Source organism: Aythya marila (genome assembly GCF_965140915.1).
Source record: "Aythya marila genome assembly, chromosome: 26".
NCBI classification, from domain to species: Eukaryota; Metazoa; Chordata; class Aves; order Anseriformes; family Anatidae; genus Aythya; species Aythya marila.
This window is the reverse complement of record NC_139067.1, coordinates 4,364,355-4,383,506: the sequence shown is the minus strand read 5'-3', so window position 1 is coordinate 4,383,506 and position 19,152 is coordinate 4,364,355. Positions and strand designations below refer to the sequence as shown.

Here is a 19,152-nt window from a genome sequence, read left to right as displayed (position 1 = left end):
CCCTGTCCCCATTTTGCCCGTGTGCCCCACGGGGCCTCGATCTCCTGGGGACCTCCTGTGGCCCACGTGCCCAGCATGGTTGTGTCCCCACGCTGCCCTTCAGCCCCATGAAGCCCTGTCCCCAGGACACCCGCGTGTCCTGTCCCCAAAATATTCTTGTGTCCTTGTCCCCGTTATGTCCATGTGCCCCAGGTGGCGTTGTCCCCAACATCTCCATGCATCCCAGGTGGCCCCGTCCCCACCGCACCCGTGTGCCCCACAAGTCCTGTCCCCAAGATATCCATGTGGCCCTGTCCCCAAGATACCCGTGTGGCCGTGTCCCCAGCACGTCCGTGTGTCCCATCCCCGCGTGTCCTGTCCCCATGTGGCCCTGTCCCCACACTGCCCCACCCCTGTGCCACCCGTGTGCCCCACAGGACCCCGTCCCCGTGATGCACCGCGCCACCCCACGTGTCCCCATCCCCACCGGTGCCCTGCGCGCCCGTCCCCGTCCCCGCACAGACGCGGTGACACCGCAGAAGCCGATGCACTTTCTGTATGCTGCGTGCCCACGCCCTGCCCAGTTAAACCCAGTCACTGGCTCTGAGAAAACCAGTTTAAATACGACCGCGGTATAAAAAGCAGCAGCAGGACGGGGCACGGTGGGGGATGGCGGGGGCTCAGCACCGCTGGCGCACCGAGCCCTCGAAGCAGGGGTTGCCCAGGGCCAGCCCCGTGTCCGGCCCCGCGCTGCCCTTGCTGTCCCCCGGTGTCGCCCGGGGACTGGGTCCTGCGGGGAAATAACGGGGTCGGTGCCGTGTCCGTGCCCTCCACCACCCCGCTGTCCCCCCGGTGTCACGGCACCGTCCCCCGGGGCCTTACCCATGTAGCTGAGGAGGACGGGGAGGAAGACGAGGCCGTGCGCCAGGCCGGCGAGGGTGATGATGAGGTTGAGGCGGAAGAAGAAGATCTGGATGAGCTGCGCCTTGGCGAAGGCCAGCACCACGATGCCCGGCAGGTTGGTCATGGCCACCCCGGCCACCACCTGCGGCCACGACAGGGTCAGTCATCGTGACCGGGTTGTCCCCTCCCCGCACCCGTGGGTGACCGGCAGCACCCCGGGGTGCCCCCGCGGCCGTGCCGCCCCCACCTTGCTGCCCATGGTGACGGTGGCCTCGGCGGCGCGCTCCACGCGGGTGGGCTTGGTGCTGTGGGCGAAGGCGCAGGTGAGGTGGGACACGAACTCCACGGAGATGCCCACGGCCTGCAGGGACAGCGGTGTCACCGGGGAGGGCACCCGTGGGTGGCTCCCCGGGGCTGGCACGGTGCGGGATGGGGGGAGGCGTGGGGCGCCCACGGTGCTCATGCACCCCACGTGCCCCAGGTCCTCAAGCTGTTGTCCCCGGGTGTCCCCAGGTCCCTGTGCCACCTCCTGTGCTCCCCAAGGTCCCCATGTGCCACCTCCCGTGTGCCCCAGATCCCCATGCCACCTCCTGCGCCCCGTGTCCCCGTTCCACCCCGCATGCCCCGCACCGCCACGAGGTTGATGAGGGCCACGGCGTTGTAGGGGATGTCCCAGAGGGCCATGATGCCCACGGTGTCCAGCAGGATCATGGTGATGGTGATGAGGGTGGCGATGCTGGAGCGCAGGTCCATGCCCAGCAGCACGAAGGAGACGAGGAAGGTGGGCACCAGGCACAGCGCCAGCGTGAACAGGCCCTCGCCCACCACCGTCAGGTACTGCTCGTAGTACACGTACGTCACCCTGCCGGAATTGTCACCGCTGCTGGCACCCCGGGGTGGCCACCGGGCACCCCTGTCCCGGGCCAACACCCCCGGAGCCCGGCCATGAATTGGGCTCCCACGTTAACACCAGTAAGGAACTGGGGTGCCCACGCGGAGCGTGAACCAGGCACCCCAAAGTGGGGCACCCAAAGTGGGGCACCCACATTGACACCCAACTGCGCACCCCTAGCTGGGTGGGCTGATCCCTAACTGGAAAGGGGGAACCCACCCTGGCCCTTACCTGGGCACCCCAAACTGGGGCACCCCAAAATAGGGCACCCACACTGACACAGGCTGGGCACCCCTAAATGGGCACCCTGACCACTGACCGGACAGGGGGCACCCACAGTGACCCCAAACTGAGCACCCCAAACCGGGACACCCACACTGGCACAGGCTGGGCACCCCTAACTGGGCACCCATGCTGAGTCCTCACCGGCCACCCTGACCCCAAACTGGGCACTGGGCACCCACCCTGAGCCCCCCCCCGACCTGGGGGGCACCCCCTCCTTTCCTGACCCCTGCCAGGAGGCTTACGTGTAGGGGAAGACGCGGAAATCGGGGTCGGTGCCGGGCACCTGGCGCAGGGTGCCGGTGATGTTTTCAGCCAGGGCGCGGGCAGCCCGCAGCGCCGCCGTGTACTCCTGCGAGGTCCGCAGCGGCCGCTGGTACGCCATGAACCGCGAGGCTGGGGGGCAGCGGGCTCAGCCGGGCACCCCGGGGTGCCCCCAGCCCCTGCCACCCGCCCCGCACTCACCCATGATGGTGCCGTTGGCGTCCATGCTCACCGCCGTGTCGTAGGCGCCCAGGCCGCTGTGGGGAGGGGGCAACGGGTCACCCGTGGCTGCATGGAGGGTGCTGAGCCCCACCCTGGGGACCCGCCGTGGCACCCTGGGGTGGCACCTACCCCTTGGCGCACTGCAGGGTGGGGAGGTCGTGGAGGAACCAGGGCAGGAAGCGCTCGAACTCCTCCACTGTCGGCCGCCGCGTGGTGTCCAGGCATTGCCCCAACAGGCAGCTGATGTCGTCTGTGGGCACGGCCGTGGGGACCCAGTGGGAAGCAGGGTGAGCACCCAAGGGTGCCGCAGCAGGCACCCCGTGGACCCCCGTGGGAACAATGGGCACCCAGTGGCACCATGGCAGGCACCCAGGAGGAACCCAGTAGACACCCAACACCCCCCGTGGTGGGCACCCAAGGGGCACCCAAGGGCACGCAACGGTCAACCAGTTGGCCCCGTGGTGGGCACCCAGTGGGCTCCATCACAGGTCCCTAATGGGAACTCAGTGGGATCCCAATGGAAATTAAATGGGATCCCATTGGGAACTCAATGGGATCCCAGTGGGAATAATGGGCACCCAATGGGAACCCAATGGGAACCCACTGGGAGCTCTATGGGATCCCAGTGGGACCTCTATGGGCACCCAATGGGGACTTAATGGGATCACAATGCGAGCTCAATGGGAACTCAATGGGATCCCATTGGGAACTCAATGGGCACCAAGTGGGAACTCAGTTGGATCCTGATGGGAACTCAGTGGGATCCCAGTAGGCACCCACTGGGAATTCAATGGGATCCCAATAGAGACTCGGTGTGATCCCAATGGAGACTCAATGGGCACCCAGTGGGGACTCAATGGGATCCCAGTGGGAATTCAATGGGATCCCAATGGGAACGCAATGGGGTCCTAATGGAGCTCAATGGGCACCCAGAGGCATTCCAATGAACACCCAATGGGAACTTGGGGGGTACCAAATGGGACCCCATATGCACCCGATGGACTTCATGGTGGGAACCAATGGGCACCATCACAGCACCCGATGGGCACCGTTGCAGCACCCAGTGAGAACCGAATTGACGCCCAGCGGGCACCCAATGGGATCCCAATGGGCAGCACGGCGGGCACCCGACATCCACCCACCAGGCATCGCGGTGCCCCCCTCCCCAGCAGCCCTCCCCCGGCGAGCACCAGTGCCCACTCACTGCTGGTGGAAGGGCAAAACTGCCCGCTGAGGTTCCCGAAGAGGTGGATGCGGCAGCAGCGGCCGGTGGGGTTGAGCCAGTCGAGGAAATCGTCCACCCAGGAGGTGGCGGGGATGGCGAGGTAGGACCTGGGCAGAGGTGGGGCTGGCAGGGTGCTGGGGGGGCCATGCCCCGCTGCCCGCCCCGCGCCCCGCGCCCCACTCACACGTTGGGGAAGCGCGTGGCGTACTGGATCATCTGCGTCAGCGAGTTGTCGTCGCAGCCGGCGCTGGAGCAGATGGCGTTGGTGCCCTCGGTCGAGGAGAAGTTGTAGCCGCTGGTGGTGACGAAGTAGGTGGGCACCCCCACGGGCAGGTACTGGTTCATGTCGGAGAAGTACTGCAGCATGTAGGAGTCCTGGCGGTGGCAGGGGCTGTGCTCAGCGAGGGTGGGGGCGCCCAGCCCTGCCCGCATCCCCAAACAGGGGCTCGCTGTCCCCAGGTGTCCCCAAAGCAGGGCTTGGTGTCCCCTTTTGCCATGCTGCGTCTGCACGGCCCCACGTTGGGTTGTGCCCTTCCCATACAGGGCCACGCTCGTCCAGTGCTGTCCCCACATGGGGCCGTGCGCGCAGCCATCCCATCCCCGCGTGTCCCCGTCCCCGGGCACCCTGTTGTCACCACGTGTCTCTGTCCCCCGGGTGTCACCTCGGGCATGGCGATCTCCTGGTCCAGCCCCACGGTCACGTGCAGCGTGAGGTAGAGCCCGGCGAAGGAGAAGAAGAGGAAGAGCAGCACCTGGGGGCAGCACCCGGCCCCGTGAGGGCACCCCATGGCACGGGGCACCCCCAGGAGCCCCCAGAGCCCCAAACACCCCCAAAGCCCCCCAGCCCGCCCCCAAATGCCCCCACATCCCCCTCTCTCCAAGACTCCTGAAGCCCTCCAGATGCCCCAGCCCCCCCTGTGTCCCCCACCTCCCAGGACCCCCCAGTCCCCCCATATACCCCAAAGCCCACCCCACATCCCCCTGCGCCCCCAGCCCCCCACTGACCACCAGAGGCCGGATCAGGCGGTGCAGCAGCAGCGGGGTGTAGAAGTGGTCCAGGAAGGGGCGCAGCACCCTCAAGCCCGGCCCCGTGGGGCCCCCCTTCTCCATCCCACAGCAGCAGCAGATGTCAAAGCGGGCAGCCTAAGGGTGCCACCGGGTGGGTGGGTGCCCCCGGGCCCCCAGATACCCACAGGAACCGCACGCCAGCCCACCAACACCCTTGGGTACACAGGCACCCCTATGCCCACCCTGGGCACCCTCGTGTCCCATGGGCACCCCATGGGCACCCCGCGTATCTTCAGGTACCCCATGGGCACCCCACACCCTCCAGTTTGCCCACTGCAGGCACCCAAAGACCCATGGGTGCCCCATGCCAACAGACTGGGTGCAGCGACACCCCGCGCCCTCCCTGGGTACCCCCCTGCCCCATAAGCACCCTGTGGGCACCCTGCGCCCATCTGAGGTACTCAGAATACCCACGGGCACCCCATGCCTTCCATTTTTCCCCCCCCAGGCACCCAGAGACCCAGGGGTGCCCCACGCCAACCCCACACACATTGGGTACAGAGGCACCCTGCACCCACCCCAGGTACCCAAATACCCACGGGTACCCCACGCAATGCCCCAAACACCCTTGGGCGCCCACCCTTGCACCCGGGGGCAGCCGGTGCCGTACCTCCTGCCGGCGGGCATCGAGGGCCAGCAGGGCGACGAAGCCCGACATCTGGAGGAGGAAGTCGAAGGCGATGGCCACCGAGGCCGTGAGGGCGAAGGTGCGGACGGCGGGCATGGAGGACAGGGCGCCTGCGGGCACCCCGGTGTCAGCACCCCGGTGTCAGCACCCTGGTGACACCGTTGGGGTGCGCCGTGGCCCTGCAGCCACGTGCGGTCCCTTGGGTGCGTGATGCTGGGGGCACCCTGTCCCACTCACCCAGGAGGAAGCAGATGACCTCGGAGATGCTGCACAGCAGCATGCTGGGTGCCACCTGTGCCAGCACCCGCCCGATGTGCTGCTCCCGCGTCTCGCCCGGCTCCCGCTGCGACTGCTGCTGGCCGGGACGGGAGGTTGGGGTGCCCGCCCTGCATACGGGCACCCGGCGGCCTGGGGGTGCTGCCGCGTGGACAGCGGGACACCCACGTGTCCCCCGGGGACCTTCCCATGTCCCCAAGTCCCACTGGGATCCCAGCCATGTTCCTGGGAGATCCCTGCACCCATGGGTGGTCCTTTGTCCCATGGGGACCTCCCCATGTCCCCAAGCCCCATTGGGATCCCCATCATGACCCTTGGAGACCCCTACACCCATGGGTGGCCCTTGGTCCCATGGAGACATCCCCATGTCCCCAAGCCCCGTTGGGATCTCCATTGTGACCCTTGGAGACTCCTGCACCCATGGGTGGCCCTTTGTCCTATGGGGATCCCTTGAGCTCAATCATGCCCCCTACATCCCCCTTTGGGACCCTCCACCCAAGGGTGCTGCCATGCCCCATGGGGACCCCAGAACCCAAAGAACCCCTGAGCCCACCCCAGGGGGACCCAAGGCTGCCCCCATGTCCACGTACCCCGCAGGGATCCCTGCACCCGGAGGTGTCCCACAGGGACCTCCCCACACCCATGGGTGCTCCCGCACCCTCCAGGGACCCCCAGCGGCACCGACCTGGTACTCCTGCACAAAGATGAAGATGTTGTCAGCACCCACAGCAAGGACGAGGAAGGGCACGACCTCGAGGATGATGAGGGACGAAGGCAGCCCCAGCAGCGCCAGGAAGCCCATGGAGGCGAAGACGGCGCCCAGCACCACGGCGATGCCGCCCAGCGCCAGCGTCACCTTCGACTCCACCTGCGGCAGGACCGGGACACCCATTCAGCACCCGGCGAGCACCCTTGGGTGCCAGCACCTTCCCTGACTCCCCGGCCGTTACCAGCACGCGGCGCCAGGCCGTGTACTCGCCCAGCGCCAGGGCGATGTAGGCGAAGACCACCAGGTAGCTGACGGCGAAGACGGGGATGTCCTCGCCCGTGGTGCGGTTGATCTCATCCTCCAGCGAGCGCTGCGGGCACGGGGCAGGTGAGCAGGGGCACTGGGGCACCCCTGGGTGCCCCCCACCCCAGCTGCCACACGCCGTACCTCAGCCATGAAGGAGACGGAGAGGTTCTGGCTGTGGTTGCGCTGGAAGTCGCGGACCACCTCGAGGAAGCGCTGCTCCCAGCTCAGCACCCACTTGTTCCGCGGGTCGCTCCGCGGGAAGTTGTTGAGGGAGTAGGTGACGATGAGCGCCTCCGCCTGCGTGTACTCGGAGTCTGCGGCACGGCACGGCACCCATGGCACCCCGCTGCACCCCATCGCACCCCACTGCACCCCACCGCACCCCATCCCACCCCACTGCACCCACCCACTCACCCGGGTAGCCCCCGAGGGCGATGTAGGGGAAGACGGGCCCCCCGTACTCGGCCATGCAGCTCAGCTCCAGCGTCGTGATGTCCTTGAAGGAGAGCGGGGAGCTGGTGGGGACACGGCACCAGTGAGCGGGGGCTGCGCCCGGTGCCCCCCACCACCCACAGCCCGTGACCAAGCCCTGCTCCTGGCAGGCATCGCCCTGACCCCGTAGCCTGGTGGCATATGGGCAGTGTGACACGTCCAGCACCCCACGGGCAGCACCCTGACCCCACAGCCCAGCACCCTATGAGCACCCCACCATGTCCAGCACCCCATGGTCATCAGCCCGACCCCATAGCCCAACAGCTCACAGCCACCACACCACAACAGCAACCCACAGCCAGCACCCTCACCCCACAGCCCAGCAACCCACAAGCACCATGCCACATCCAGCACCCCACAGGCATCACCCTGACCCCATAGTCGACCCCCCCCCAAGCACCCACCATGCCATGTCCAGAACCCTATAGGCATCACCCTCACCCTATACCCCAGCACCCCACAAGCATCACTCCAACCCCACAGCCCAGCACCTCATAAGCCCTGTGCCATATCCAGCACCCCACAGGCATCACCCTGACCCTATAGCAGAGCACACTGTGAGCATCATGCTGTGTCCAGAACCCCACAGACCTCACCTTGACCCCACAGCTGAGCACCCCTCGAGCACCGTGCCACATCCAGCACCCCACAGCCATAGCCTGACCCCATAGCCCAGCACCCCATGGGCATCACCCTGACCCCATAGCCCAGCACCCTACGAACCCCATGCCAACATCCATCACCCCACAGCCATCATCCCGACCCCACGCAGCGCCCAGCACCCCGCAGGCAGCCCCGTGGGCACCCACTTGACGCAGTAGATGAGGTGATCGTGCCAGTCCACGGTGCCGGTCTCCTTGCCCACGGTCTGGGTGGCCTCCATGGCCAGGTGGGTGCGGTTGTTCTGGAAGTACTGGGTCACGCTGTTGATGCAGCAGTCAGCCAGGCTGGGCTCGGAGGGGTTGAGGGGCGCGTAGCAGACGTCCTTCAGCGTCACCTCCCTGCCCTCCTCCTCCACCCAGACGCTCGCCCCCGTCAGCTGATCCTGCAGCTCCAGCAGCGCCTCCAGCACCTCGTCCGACAGCACCCCGCTGAAGTTCTTGGCGCCCAGCACCACCGAGTTGTAGGTGGCCCCCGGGCGCTGGTCCCGCGCCGTCACGATCACCTGGCAGGTGCGCAGGAAGGGCCCGAAGTGCTCGTCGTAAAACGCCTTCTCCTGCCGCGCCTGGCTGCCCGGCGCCGACCACAGCTCCACGGGGTCGGTGGTGAGCTGCAGGGTCATCATCCCGACCGACAGCCCGACCGCCACCACCGCCGCCACCACCAGCACCGGCACCGGGTGCCTGGCCACCAGCGTGCCCCAGCGGCGGAAAACATCAGCCAGGAAGCGGTGGCTGTAGGTGCCCAAACGCACCGCACAGCCCTCACGAGGAGCTGGCGCCGCCTTCTTCTTCTTCTTCTTCCTGCGGCACATCAAGGCGGTGAGGAAGACGAGGGCGAAGAAGCCGAAGAGCAGCACGCAGATGACCAAAGCGCCGTCGACGGCGCCCAAGCGGAAAGGTGGCGCGGGGTCGGGCGGCGCGGGCACGGCCGGGCAGGACTCGGCGCAGTCCTGGCAGGAGCAGGGCTGCTGGTCGGCGCTGAGCGCCTCGCTGCAGCCCCACACCCGCTCATCCAGCGGCTCGATGCCGTCGCCAGGCTGCGTGCCGTTGGGCACCAGCTGGAAGTCGATCTGCAGCGGGGCCAGCCCGTTGTTCTTGTCACCCTGGAAGTCGAGCCAGCGCTGCGTGGTGCAGAGCCGGGCGCCGTAGATGCCGCACATGGTGTCGATGGCATAGCCACCCGTGGCCGGCAGCCGCACGTCCTTGCAGGAGTTGAAGGCGGCGTCAGCGTAGCGCTGGCTGTAGAAGCACTGGTACTCCACCACGGCCTCCTGCTGCACCCCCAGCACCGTGGTGCGCTTGACCATGCGGGTGACGTTGGTGAAGAGGCTCTGGTCGGGGCTGCAGATGTTGTTGCAGTAGAGGTTGGCGAAGTTGCGGGAGCAGGAGGGGCAGCGGGCCAGCACGGTGCCGGACAGGGCCACGCTGACCTGCAGGGCGGTGAGCTGCCGCACCGTGCAGCACACCCGTGTGTCGTTGTCCCCGCGCACCAGCTCGGGGCAGACCGAGCGCAGCAGCTGCAGCAGCGGGCCCGTGGCCAGATGCGCCGGCCTGTTGTAGAGGCAGGGCACGTTGGAGGACACCAGCGAGACGTTCACCTCGGGGTTGCGCCCGCATTCGTCGTAGAAAGCGCAGTAGCCGGCGCGGTGGATCGGCGTCAGCTCCGGCGCGGCCTGCGGGGCGAGGAGAGGGGCGCGTGGGGGCTCAACCCATGGGGAGCCAGCTCGCTTCGGTGCCCCCGGCCTCTCCCAAAACACGCCAGGCACCCAACACCCATGGGTGTCCCCCTGCTGTCACCACCCCTCCGAACCTCACCGCGCTCGGCCACCCCCAAGCACCTACCAGCGCCAGGAGGGCGCCGAGCACCGCGCTGGCCAGCGCCGGAGACGCTGCCATCGTGGGCAAAAGGGTGCTGCCGGCTTTGCCCAGCCCCTATAAGACCCCGTATCCCTTGGGCGGCTGCCACCTGTGAGGTCTTCTGGCCTGATGGCACCGAGGCCAATCAGCCGGCGCCGGAGCTGTAAAGGCGCAGTGATCATTAACCTGGATCGATCGGCACTGTCAGCTGGCGCATCCCGGCGGGGAGGTGCCCCGACTGCCGGGTGCCTGGGTGCCCCCCTGCCCAAGGGAGTGGGCACCTGAGTCACCCACGGGGAGTTTCGCACCGCTGTTGCCTACGTGTTTTGGCAGGGCTGTGCCCACTGGGGACGTCCCCGCGGGTTTGCAGGAACACCCAAGGAGGCGCTGGCGAGGCTGTGCCAGCCGTGGGAAACCCGTTCTGCCTGGCACAGGGAGCGTCGGGCACCCCGGGGTGCCAAAGCGCACCCCACAGCACGTGCCCAGTCAGTGAGGGCAAGGAGGAACAGGGCTCGCCTCCCTGCCTGCCCCACGGGGCGCTGAAACTGCTTCTGTTAACAGAAACGGGGCTGCCGTGCCCACCTCAGAGTCCTCTGCCCCACCAAGCTGCCAGGAAGGTTCAGGGCCACCGGGCAGCCTTGGAGAAGCGTCGGCCCCGATAAGAGACCAAGGCCCCGATAAGAGGCAACGGCGGGCGATAGGGGCACCGCGGCGCTGCCACCCGTCTCGCACGCCACGGGCAGGGCCGGGCACACAGAGCAGGCGGGCACACGGTGAACTCGGGCGCCCCGAAGGCGCTGTGCTGGTGGCACACGGGTGCCAGGCTCTGGGGGACAGGCGCCTGCCAGCCCTGGAGGACGGATGCCAGCGGGCGGCGGGCACCGTGGTGCCGTGGTGGTGCTGGGGTGGGGGTGACGGGTGCCTCGAGGGGATGGGGGGGGTCCAAAGCTGGCACTGCTGTGCGTGCTGTGCCCTTGGCCCCATTTACAGCCTTGGTATCGATAAGGGGGGGGGGTGATAACGCGCTGGCACCTTTGTCCCGCATCTGAGGCTTCCCACCCCTGCGTCACCAACCCTCCCCTGTGCCCCTGCCACCGTCACGCAGCCCGCGGGCACGGCGCTGCCCGGCAGGAGAAGCACCCCACCACACGGCTGGCACAGCCCAGCAGCACCTTTATTGCGTGCGGCCGCCCGCAGGGGACACCCCAGGGACACCCCATCCGCCAGGGGGGCTGCGAGGCAGCTGTGGTGGTCCCGGGCACAGCCCCCAGGGGGGCAGGGGGGGCTCAGGAGGACTTCGTGGCACGGCGCTTGGTGCGCTGGCGGGTGTACTTGAAGCTCTGCAGTGGGTTGGCGTTGCGGCGTGCCTGTAAGGGCAGAGAAAAGCGGCGTCAGACCCTGAAAAAGCAGGGGACAGGTGGGTACCCCCCGTGCCCGGGGGGTTTTGGGTCACAACTGTCCCGCACTCACCGTGGGGCCGCCGCGGCGGCCGGCACCGGCGTGGGGCAGCCGCAGCCGCTTGTGCTTCTTCAGGTTGGGCTTGGCGATGCTGCGGAGGCTGGGTGGCACTGCGGGCATGGAGCGGGGCATCAGAGGGTGAAGCGCTTTCCAGGGACACCCCCTGGCCTTGCACCCCTCTCCCTGTTTTGGGGTCTTGTGTCCCCACCCCGCCCCGCCACCCCGAAGCCGCCGTCGGGCGCGGGACGTACCCAGGTAGTCGGGCACGTTGCGGAGGTGAGGCTTGACGATGGCGGGGTGCAGCGGCTTGTCGTGGCGCAGGACGTGCAGGTCGCGGGGGTTGTCCTCGAAGTACGTCTGGGGACGGGGAGGGGACGTCAGGGGGGGGCTCCTGGCACCCCGCACCCACCCCCGTGCCCACCCCACAGCCCCCTCGGGGTGCCGGGGGTACCTTGAGTTTCTCGGAGTTGAGCAGCTCCTCCTTGATCTCCCGCAGCCGAGCCTCCTTCACCGCCTGCTTGGTGACGGAGCGCATGGCGTCCTGGGGGACTCGGGGTCAGAGCCGGGGAGGGGGCACCGCCGCCACCCCCCCATCCCCGTCCCCATCCCCGCCCACGCTCACCCGGCAGCGGTACCGCAGGCCCTCGATCTCCTCCATGCAGAACTTGTAGGGCTGCAGCATGGACCCGCCGTTCTCTGCGGACACACACGGGGACGTTCCCTGGGGACACTCCCGTGCCCCCCGGCGCCCTCGGGGACACCCCCACGATGTCCCTTGGCACCCGGTTCCCCCCACCCCGCGGTGACAAAGCCCCCCCCGACCTCCTGCGAGCCTGTCCTCGATCTGTGCCAGCCGGTCCCGCTCCTCGGGCAGCACGAAGGTGAGCGCCGTGCCGGGGTTGTCCGCGCGGGCCGTCCTGCGGGCACGGAGGGGTGCAGCAGTGGGGCGCCCGCCCAAGCAACCCCAAAAGGCCGCCCCCACGCCCCCCCCCCCCGGAGCACCCAAGCCCCCCGGACCTGCCCACGCGGTGGATGTAGGACTCGACGGTCGGCGGCACGTCGAAGTTGATGACAGCGGCCACGTTTTGGAAGTCGATGCCCCGCGCGACGCTGTACTCCGGGTCCTTGCCTTTGCTGGGAGGGGTGAAAATGTGATGGGGGGGTGGGAAGGGGAAGGTGGGGGGGATAAGGGGACGCCCCATGGGGATGAGGACAGCTGGGGCAGACACCCATGTGGGCATGGCTTTAGGATCGCCCTGGGCACGAGGACACCCTCATATAGGGACACCCCTGAGCGATGCCCATGGTTATGGGGACCCCTGGGGCCACGGGGACATGAGATCCCGACGCAAAGAGCCCCCCATGAACAAGGGGACAGCCTGGGGACAGGGACACCCCTGGGCATAGACACTGGGACCTCCCCTTGGCACAAATCCCCCAGAAAAGAGAAAATCCCCCAGCAGGGGAACGCAGGGATACCCTGGGCATGGGGACGGACAGAGCAAGGACGTCCCTGCAGCATGGGGACCCCATGGGGCACGGGGACATCGTGGGGGGCACAGGGATCCCGTGGGGGGCACAGGGACCTCGTGGGGGGACACGGGGACCTCGTGGGGGGCACAGGGATCCCATGGGGGACATGGGGACCTTGTGGGGGGACACAGGGACGCTGCTCCAGACCCTGGGCCCCGTTCGCTGGGCATTGCCCTGCTGGCACCCACGGGTGCCCGCTCACCCGTCGGCAGCGCCCTTGCGCTTCTTCTGGGGGGGCTGCCCCGCGGGCGCCTCCAGCGCCTCCTCGTCCGTGGCCACGATGTAGTCGTAGAGGCCGCGGTTGAACTGGGTGATGACGTGGCACCTGGGGACACGTGGGGGGCCCTCAGCACCGCCACCTCCCCCCCGCCACCACCCCAATGCCGGGCCCCCCCCGGGCGTTACCCTGGGCACCCCAAGCGCACCCCACATCCCCCAGACACCCCGCGGCACCCCGTGAGCACGGGGCTGTCCCCCGCGGGCAATCCCCATCCCTCAGCACCCCACCGCCCTCCCAGCCCTTTAGGGGCACCCAGCAGCACCCCGTTCCCCACGGGTGCCCCCAAAACCACATCTCACACTCCCCATACCCCTCCCTCCAGCAGCCTGGCTCCCCGAACCCCCCCCAATTCCCTCCGGGGCACCCCATCCCCGTCCCCGCCGCGCGTTACCGGGAGCGCGCGGGCAGCTCGGAGTTGAGGGCGCAGGCGGCGATGCCGAACTGCTCGAGGAAGAGCTTGAGGCGGTAGCAGCGGGCCAGGGCGCCCACGAAGAGCAGCGCGCGGCCCCGCAGCAGCGCCAGCTTCAGCAGGGCGCAGAGCAGCAGGAATTTGTCCTCCTCCGTGTCGCAGCGCACCACCCACTGCTGCAGCTGCGCGCCGCCCGGCAGCCGGGGCTCCTGCGGCTGCACTATCACCTGCGAGCACCCCATCAGGGCTGGGGGGTCGGGGGGAAGCCCCCCCACATCCCCTAAATGGTGCCCCCGGGGTTGCCGCGCCCACCCCGAGCCCCCCGCCGCCCCCGCTCACCGGGTTGTGCAGCACCAGCTCCTTCAGCGCCTCCACATCGGGGTTGAAGGTGGCCGAGACGAGCAGCGCCTGGTAGATCTTGGGGAGGTGGCTGGGGGGGCACGGGGGGCTCAGCGCTGGCCCCGTAGTGGGGTCCCCCCTCCCCTTCGCCTGACGGTGCCCACCCAGCCTGTGGGGGCACCCCCCCAGCACTGGTCGTGCTCCAAAACCCGCAGAGCATCCCATGGGACCCCCGAGTCCCCGCAGCCCAGCAGCACCCCACAGCTCTGGATGCAACCCCAAACTTCCTCAGTGCCCCCCCCCAACCCCTACCCGTGTCCCCACTGCCTCCCCTAATCCCACCATCACCCCACAGTCCTGGACGTGCCCCTGGACCTCCACGATGCCCCCCTAAGCCACCCCCCCCACATCCCCACAGCCTCCCCTCCCCCCACCAATGCCCCACAGTCCCGGACATGCCCCAAACCTCCCCAGTGCCCCCCCAAGCCCCCACCTGCACCCCAATGGCCTCCCCTCACCCCACCCACACCCCACACTCATGGCTGTACCCCCAAACCTCTACAATACCCCCTCCAAAACCCCTACCCATGTCCCCATAGCCCCTAACCCCAGCAGCACCCCACAGTCATGGATGTGCCCTCAAACCTCCCCAATGCCCCCCCAAACCCCCTCCCCATCCTCACGACCTCCCCTCACTCCACCAACCCCCCCCAGTCCCGGACGTGCCCCCAAATTTCCCCAATGCCCCCCCAACCCCCTCCATATCCCCACAACCTCCTCTCACCCCAACCCCCCACAGTCCCGGACGAGCCCCCAAACCTCCCCAACGCCCCCAAAAACCCCTCCCTCACCCCCATAACCCCTTTCCCCGCGCCCCCCCAACCCTCCCCCTCACCACAGCAGGGCCTTGAGGTCGTCTCCAAAGCCGAAGGAGAGCAGCAGGTCGGCCTCGTCCAGCACCAGCAGCTCCAGCGAGTGCCTCAGCACCAGGCTGCGCGCCTCCAGGTGCGCCAGCACCCGGCCCGGCGTGCCCACCACCACCTCCGGCCGCTCCATCAGCACCGGCCTCGGGGACAAGGCACAAAAAAAAAAGGGTGGGGGGGTCACCCCCGCTCGGGGACACCCCCGGGGAAAGGGGAAACGCAGGGGACAAGGGGAGGGGGCTGCTCACTTCTGGGCGGCGAGGTCGGTGTGGGCGCAGATGTCGGCGACGCGCACGTGGCGGGCGCAGAAGGCGGCGAGGCGCCGCAGGCTCAGCACCACCTGCAGCCCCAGCTCCTTGGAGGGCACCAGCACCAGCGCCCGCACCGCCTGCGCCGCCGCGCCGGGCGCCTGCAACCCCCACCCAACACGGTACCACCGTCAGCGCCACCCGGCCCCGGTGTGGCGGGGACCGCGGGGATGGTGGCTGCGGGGCTGGGGGAGCTGCGCCGTGGGACCCCACGGAGGCCCCAAAGCCCGTGGCACCCCATGGAGCTCCCCAAGCCCCCAAAAAAAAAAACAAACCCCACAGCCCCCAGGCACCCCATAGAGCCCCCCCAAACCCCATGGAGCCCCATGGAGCTCCCCAAGCCCCAAAAAAACCCTAACCCCACAGCCCCCAGGCACCCCATGGAGTCCCCCAAACCCCATGGCACCCCATGGAGCCCCCCAAACCCCACAAAAGCCCCAAAGCCCACAGAGCCCCAGGCACCCCATGGAGTCCCCCCAAAGGCCACAGCCCCCAGGCACCCCATGGAGTCCCCCAAACCCCGTGGCACCCCATGGAGCTCCCCAAGCCCCAAAAAAACCCTAACCCCACAGCCCCCAGGCACCCCATGGAGCCCCCCCAAACCCCACAGAGACTCCCCCCCCCTCCATGTGATGCTTTAAGAAGCCCACATGCCCCAGTTTCCTCCCCCCCCCGGTGCTGGACACCCCCTGGAGCACCCACACCCCACAGTGCCCACCAATTCCCAACACCCCACAGCGCCCCTGTTCCAATCAGCCCCCACCCCATGGGTCCCACACGCCCCGGGGGTGCCCACGTGGCCCCCATCCCTCTCACAGCCCCCACCCCAAGGATCCCACAAACCCTGGGTGCCCCCACGCCCACCAGCACCCACCCCACAGACCCCACACACCTCATGGCCCCCATCCCTCTCAGCCCCCACCCCAAGGAGTCCACCCACCCCAGGGTGCCCCCGTCCCTCTCACAGCCCCCACCTCATGGAGCCCCCACACCCCAAGGTGCCCCCGTCCCTATCAGCCCTCACCCCATGGAGCCCACACACCCCAGCGTGCCCCCATCCCCCCTGTCAGCCCCCACCCCACAGATCCCAAACACCTCATGGCCCCCACCCCCCTCAGCCCCCACCCCATGGATCCCATGCACCCCAGGGTGCCCACATGGCCCCCATCCCTCTCACAGCCCCCACCCCACGGACCCCAAACACCCCAGGGTTCCCCCTTCCCTCTCACAGCCCCCACCCCAGGGTGCCCCCATCCCCCTCAGCCCCCACCCCATTGATCCCAAACACCCCAGGGTGCCCCCATGCCCCTCACAGCCCCCACCCTACAGAACTGACACCCCGCACAGCCCCCATCCCTCTCATAGCCCCCACCCCATGAGAGCCCCCCCACCCCAGGGTGCTCCCCTCCCTCTCACAGCCCCCACCCCACAGAGCCCACACCCCAAATGGCCCCCACATGGCCCCCACCCCAGGGTGCCCCCATCCCATAGAACCCAAACACCTCATGGCCCCCACGTGGCCCCCATCCCTCTCTCAGCCCCCACCCCACAGAGCCCACACCCCAGGGTGCCCCCACCCCACAGCCCCCACCCCAGGGCGCTCCATACCCCTCTCAGCCCCCAACCACAGCCCCCCCCACACCCCAGGGTGCCCCCATCCCTCTCTCAGCCCCCACCCCACAGAGCCCACACCCCACATGGCCCCCACATGGCCCCCCCAGGGTGCCCCCACCCCACAGATCCCAAACACCCCAGGGTGCCCCCCTCCCTCTCACAGCCCCCACCCCACAGACCCCAAACACCTCATGGCCGCCACATGGCCCCCCCCCAGGGTGCCCCCACCCCAGGGTGCCCCCCCCCCATGGAGCCCCCCCACCCCCCGGTGCCCGCCCGTCACCGCGGCCCGCAGCAGGCGGTGCAGCAGGGGCAGGCCGTAGGCCGCCGTCTTCCCGGAGCCGGTGCGGGCCCGGGCCAGGAGGTCGCGGCCCTCCAGCGCCGCGGGGATGGCCTGGGCCTGGATGGCGGTGGGGGCGGCCCAGCCCAGCTCCGACACGGCCTGGGGGGACGGGGAGTCACGGGGGGGGCCCGGACAGCCCCCCCCGGACCCCCTCGGGCCCCCCCCGGTGTCCCCCGGTCCCCCCCCGGTACCCGCAGCAGCCGCGGGTCCAGCCCCAGGTGCTCGAAGGCCGCCGCCATTTCGGCCCGGAAAGGCCCCGCCGCCGCCCCCTGGCGGTGTGGGGGGCTCGGGGGCACCCTTGGGTGCTGGGGGAGAAGGGGGCAACCCCCCCCCGAGGGGGTCGCGATTCCAGGGAGGGGTTTTGGGGTGTTTGGGGCCTCGTCCGCACTGCAGGACCCCCAAAACACCGCCACCCCAATCAGCCCTAAAGTACCCCAAAAAGCAGCCCCGCCACCAAAAGGCACCACATCCACTCTAAAGTGTCCCCCAAAAGCACCCCCACCTCAAAAAGCAACTCCAAAAAGACCCCTCATCTACCCTAAAATACCCCCAAAAGCACCCCAACCCCAAAAAGCATCCCACTTACAGCACCCAAAAAAAAAAGCCCTCATTCACCCTAAAGGACCCCAAAAAGCACTCCCACCCCAGAAAGGCCCCCAATCAGCCCTAAAGTACCCCCAAAAGCACCCCTGCCCCCAAAAGGCACCACATCCACTCTAAAGTATCCCCAATAGCACCCCCACCTCAAAAACACCCCTCATCTATCCTAAAGTATCACAAAAAAGCACCCCCATCCCAAAAAGCACCCTCCCTGCAGCACCCCAAAAAGGCCCTCATTCAAAGTACCCCAAAAAGCATCCCACTTACAGCACCCTAAAAGAAAGGCCCTCATCCACCCTAAAGGATCCCAAAAAACACCCCTACCCCAAAAAGGCCCCCAATCCACTCTAAAGTACCCCAAAAAGCACCCCCACCTCAAAAAGCATCCCACTTACAGCACCCTAAAAGAAGCCCCTCATTCACCCTAAAGGATCCCAAAAAACACCCCTACCCCAAAAAGGCCCCCAATCCACCCTAAAGTACCACAAAAAGCACCCCCTCAGAGCACCCCAAAAAGGTCCTCATCCAAAGTACACCCAAAAATACCTGCACCCCACAAAGAGCACCCCAAAAAGGCCCCCATCCACCCACAAGTATCCCCCAAAGCCCCCCACCCCAAAAGCCCCCCCCAGCACCCCAAAAAGCACCAATGCATGCCCAGGGACCCCACAGCCTTTATTGATCCCAAAATGTCCCCCTCAAAACCCCACAGCGGGTGCAGGCAGCGTGCCCCAAGCCCCCTCCAGTGCCCTGGTGTTCTGTGGGGCTGCGGCCCCCCAAGTTTGGGGAGGAACCCCCCCAGGGTTTGGGGTGGCCCCCCGGGGGTGCTGCACTAGCTTCTTGGCCTCAAAGATGTAGCCCTGCACACAGCACCCCAAAAAGGCCCCATCCACCAGAAACTACCCCAAAAAGCCTCCCGACCCCAAAAAGCACCCTGCACAAAGGACCCTAAAGGCCCCTCATCCACAGTAAAATACCCCCTCCCCCAAAAAGCACCCCAAAAAGGCCCTTCATCCACCCTAAAGAAACCCCAAAAGCCCCCCCACTCAATCCACCCCACCTCCAGCACCCCAATAACCACCAGCTCACACCCAGGGACCCCACAGCCTTTATTGATCCCCAAAAAACACCCCCAAAACCCCAGAGTGGGTGCAGGCAGCGTGCCCCCAGCCCCCTGGCATTTTGTGGGGGCTGTAGGGCTGTGGCTCTACGGGGTCAGGGGCAGCCCCCCGGGGTTTGGGGTGGCTACCCCAGCTTCTTGGCCCCTGCATGTAACACCCCAAAAAGCCCCCCCCCACCATAAGCTGCCCCAAAAAGCTCCCTACCCCAAAAAGTACCCTGCACACAGCACGCCAAAAAAGCCCTTCATCCACCCCAAAGTATCCCCAAAAGCCCCATACCCCAAGAAGTGCCCCCCAACTCCTCAGAGGCTCCCCCCAAAGGCTCCTCATCTACCCTAAAATACCCCCAAAACCACCCTCTCCCCCAAAGATCACCTGAAAAGGCCTTTCATCCACCCCAAAACGCCCCCCACCCCAATCCACCCTACCTCCAACACCCCAATAACCACCAGCTCACGC

At 67.6% G+C, this 19,152-nt stretch overlaps 3 protein-coding genes across 4 annotated transcripts in view; all 3 read right to left on the bottom strand.

The window, feature by feature from the left end:
• SFTPB (surfactant protein B) overlaps window positions 1–19,152 on the bottom strand; it is a gene marked incomplete at its 5' end in the record, with an annotated part of 34,704 nt that overhangs the window by 10,680 nt on the left and 4,872 nt on the right. The window lies entirely within an intron of this gene.
• Window positions 582–11,028, bottom strand: NPC1L1 (NPC1 like intracellular cholesterol transporter 1). Of its 2 annotated transcripts, none has more exons than XM_082779525.1 (19): window positions 10,938–11,028; window positions 8,056–9,581; window positions 7,169–7,269; window positions 6,896–7,068; window positions 6,690–6,818; window positions 6,425–6,607; window positions 5,701–5,815; window positions 5,446–5,573; window positions 4,773–4,910; window positions 4,430–4,519; window positions 3,952–4,142; window positions 3,747–3,874; window positions 2,672–2,792; window positions 2,522–2,577; window positions 2,302–2,452; window positions 1,513–1,744; window positions 1,130–1,243; window positions 862–1,024; window positions 582–769 (listed from the first exon to the last, which is right to left on the bottom strand). In XM_082779525.1, the coding sequence occupies exons 1-19, from the start codon at window positions 10,983–10,985 to the stop codon at window positions 660–662; spliced, it is 3,897 nt and encodes a 1,298-aa protein (XP_082635651.1). In that variant the 5' UTR covers window positions 10,986–11,028; the 3' UTR covers window positions 582–659. The 2 variants fall into 2 exon arrangements, with proteins under 2 accessions (XP_082635651.1, XP_082635650.1); XM_082779524.1 differs by lacking the exon at window positions 10,938–11,028 and adding an exon at window positions 9,751–9,840.
• Window positions 10,922–17,211, bottom strand: DDX56 (DEAD-box helicase 56; the record flags this gene model as incomplete). The annotated part of the gene is made up of 14 exons (XM_082779527.1): window positions 10,922–11,132; window positions 11,236–11,333; window positions 11,475–11,580; window positions 11,675–11,764; window positions 11,846–11,919; window positions 12,046–12,140; window positions 12,241–12,357; window positions 12,959–13,081; window positions 13,428–13,672; window positions 13,785–13,875; window positions 14,680–14,850; window positions 14,956–15,116; window positions 16,913–17,071; window positions 17,164–17,211. The coding sequence occupies 14 exons, from the start codon at window positions 17,209–17,211 to the stop codon at window positions 11,052–11,054; spliced, it is 1,659 nt and encodes a 552-aa protein (XP_082635653.1). The 3' UTR covers window positions 10,922–11,051.